The 1,059-nt window shown below is 37.3% G+C and overlaps 1 protein-coding gene across 1 annotated transcript in view; it reads left to right on the top strand.

Moving 5' to 3' along the window:
- The window catches only part of LOC108774327 (uncharacterized), a 20,255-nt gene extending 19,902 nt beyond the window's left edge, over nucleotides 1-353 (top strand). The window contains exon 4 of the mRNA XM_018540403.1: nucleotides 145-353. Within this exon, the coding sequence (XP_018395905.1) occupies nucleotides 145-353 (209 nt within the window). The remainder of the gene's footprint in view (nucleotides 1-144) is intronic.
- The last annotated feature ends 706 nt before the right edge of the window (nucleotides 354-1,059 follow it).

The raw sequence follows: 1,059 nt of genomic DNA, 5'->3' as shown, positions 1-1,059 counted from the left end.
GTCAACGTAGTTACTGTTAGACCGCGTCATTGACGCCATTTCCTTGTTCTGACATCTGACAAAGATTTTCAACTCACAACAATACAAATTTCATACAACAGTATAGTTTGTAATAGCGTTGAACATGTCGAATTTTGCGCCTAGAAACTACGATTTGCGGACAGCAATTGATTTTCTGTTACCATTTGAAGAAAACTGCTGCAGAATCGCATAGAATGCTTGTCGAAGCTTACGGTGAGCATGCTCTTGGTAAATCACAGTGCTTTGAGTGGTTTAAAAAATTCAAAAGTGGCGATTTTGACGTGAGAAACGAAGAACGTGGAAAACCATCGAAACCTGCTAAAACTTACTAAAACCTGGCGAAACCGTTAATACTGAACGTTACCGACAACAAATGATCAATTTGAATCAAGCTTTGCGTGAAAAAACGACCGGAATATCAAAAAAGGCAACACAAAGTGATTTTGCTTCATAATAATGCACATCACACACAGCAAAACTGGAAACGATTGAGGCGTTTGATTGGGAAATACTTTCGCATGCGGCTTACTCACCAGACTTGGCTCCGTCCGATTACTATTTATTTGCATCGATGGGACACGCACTTGCTCAGCAGCGCTTCACTTCTTATGAAGATGTACGAAAATGGCTAGATGACTGGTTTTGCTCGAAAAAGCAACAATTTTTTTGGCGTGGCATCCACAAATTGTCACCCACAGACAGGTGGGAAAAATGTATAGCTAGCGATGGGCAATACTTCGAATAAAATATTTTTTATCATTTTCATGCAATGAACGTGTATTTTCTATAAAAAAAATTCCGGTTTCATATTTATATACCTGGTAAATAGAAATTAATACTTTTTCCGACCCTTATATTTGTATGCTTATATAAACTCTTATGCTTAATTCAATCAAATCATCTTATAAAATAATACTTTATCTTATGTTACAGAAATATTTTTCGAATCGAATTGGTGGCAAAACTGCAACCAAACACGTGAGCAACGTCTTGAGTACCATATTTTCAGATGCATTGGCGCGTGATTATTCATGGACG

This window comes from Cyphomyrmex costatus, unplaced genomic scaffold (assembly GCF_001594065.2).
Source record: "Cyphomyrmex costatus isolate MS0001 unplaced genomic scaffold, Ccosl1.0 scaffold243, whole genome shotgun sequence".
Lineage (NCBI taxonomy): Eukaryota > Metazoa > Arthropoda > Insecta > Hymenoptera > Formicidae > Cyphomyrmex > Cyphomyrmex costatus.
Note: the sequence above shows the minus strand (reverse complement) of the source record. Positions and strands in the feature narration are given on the sequence as shown.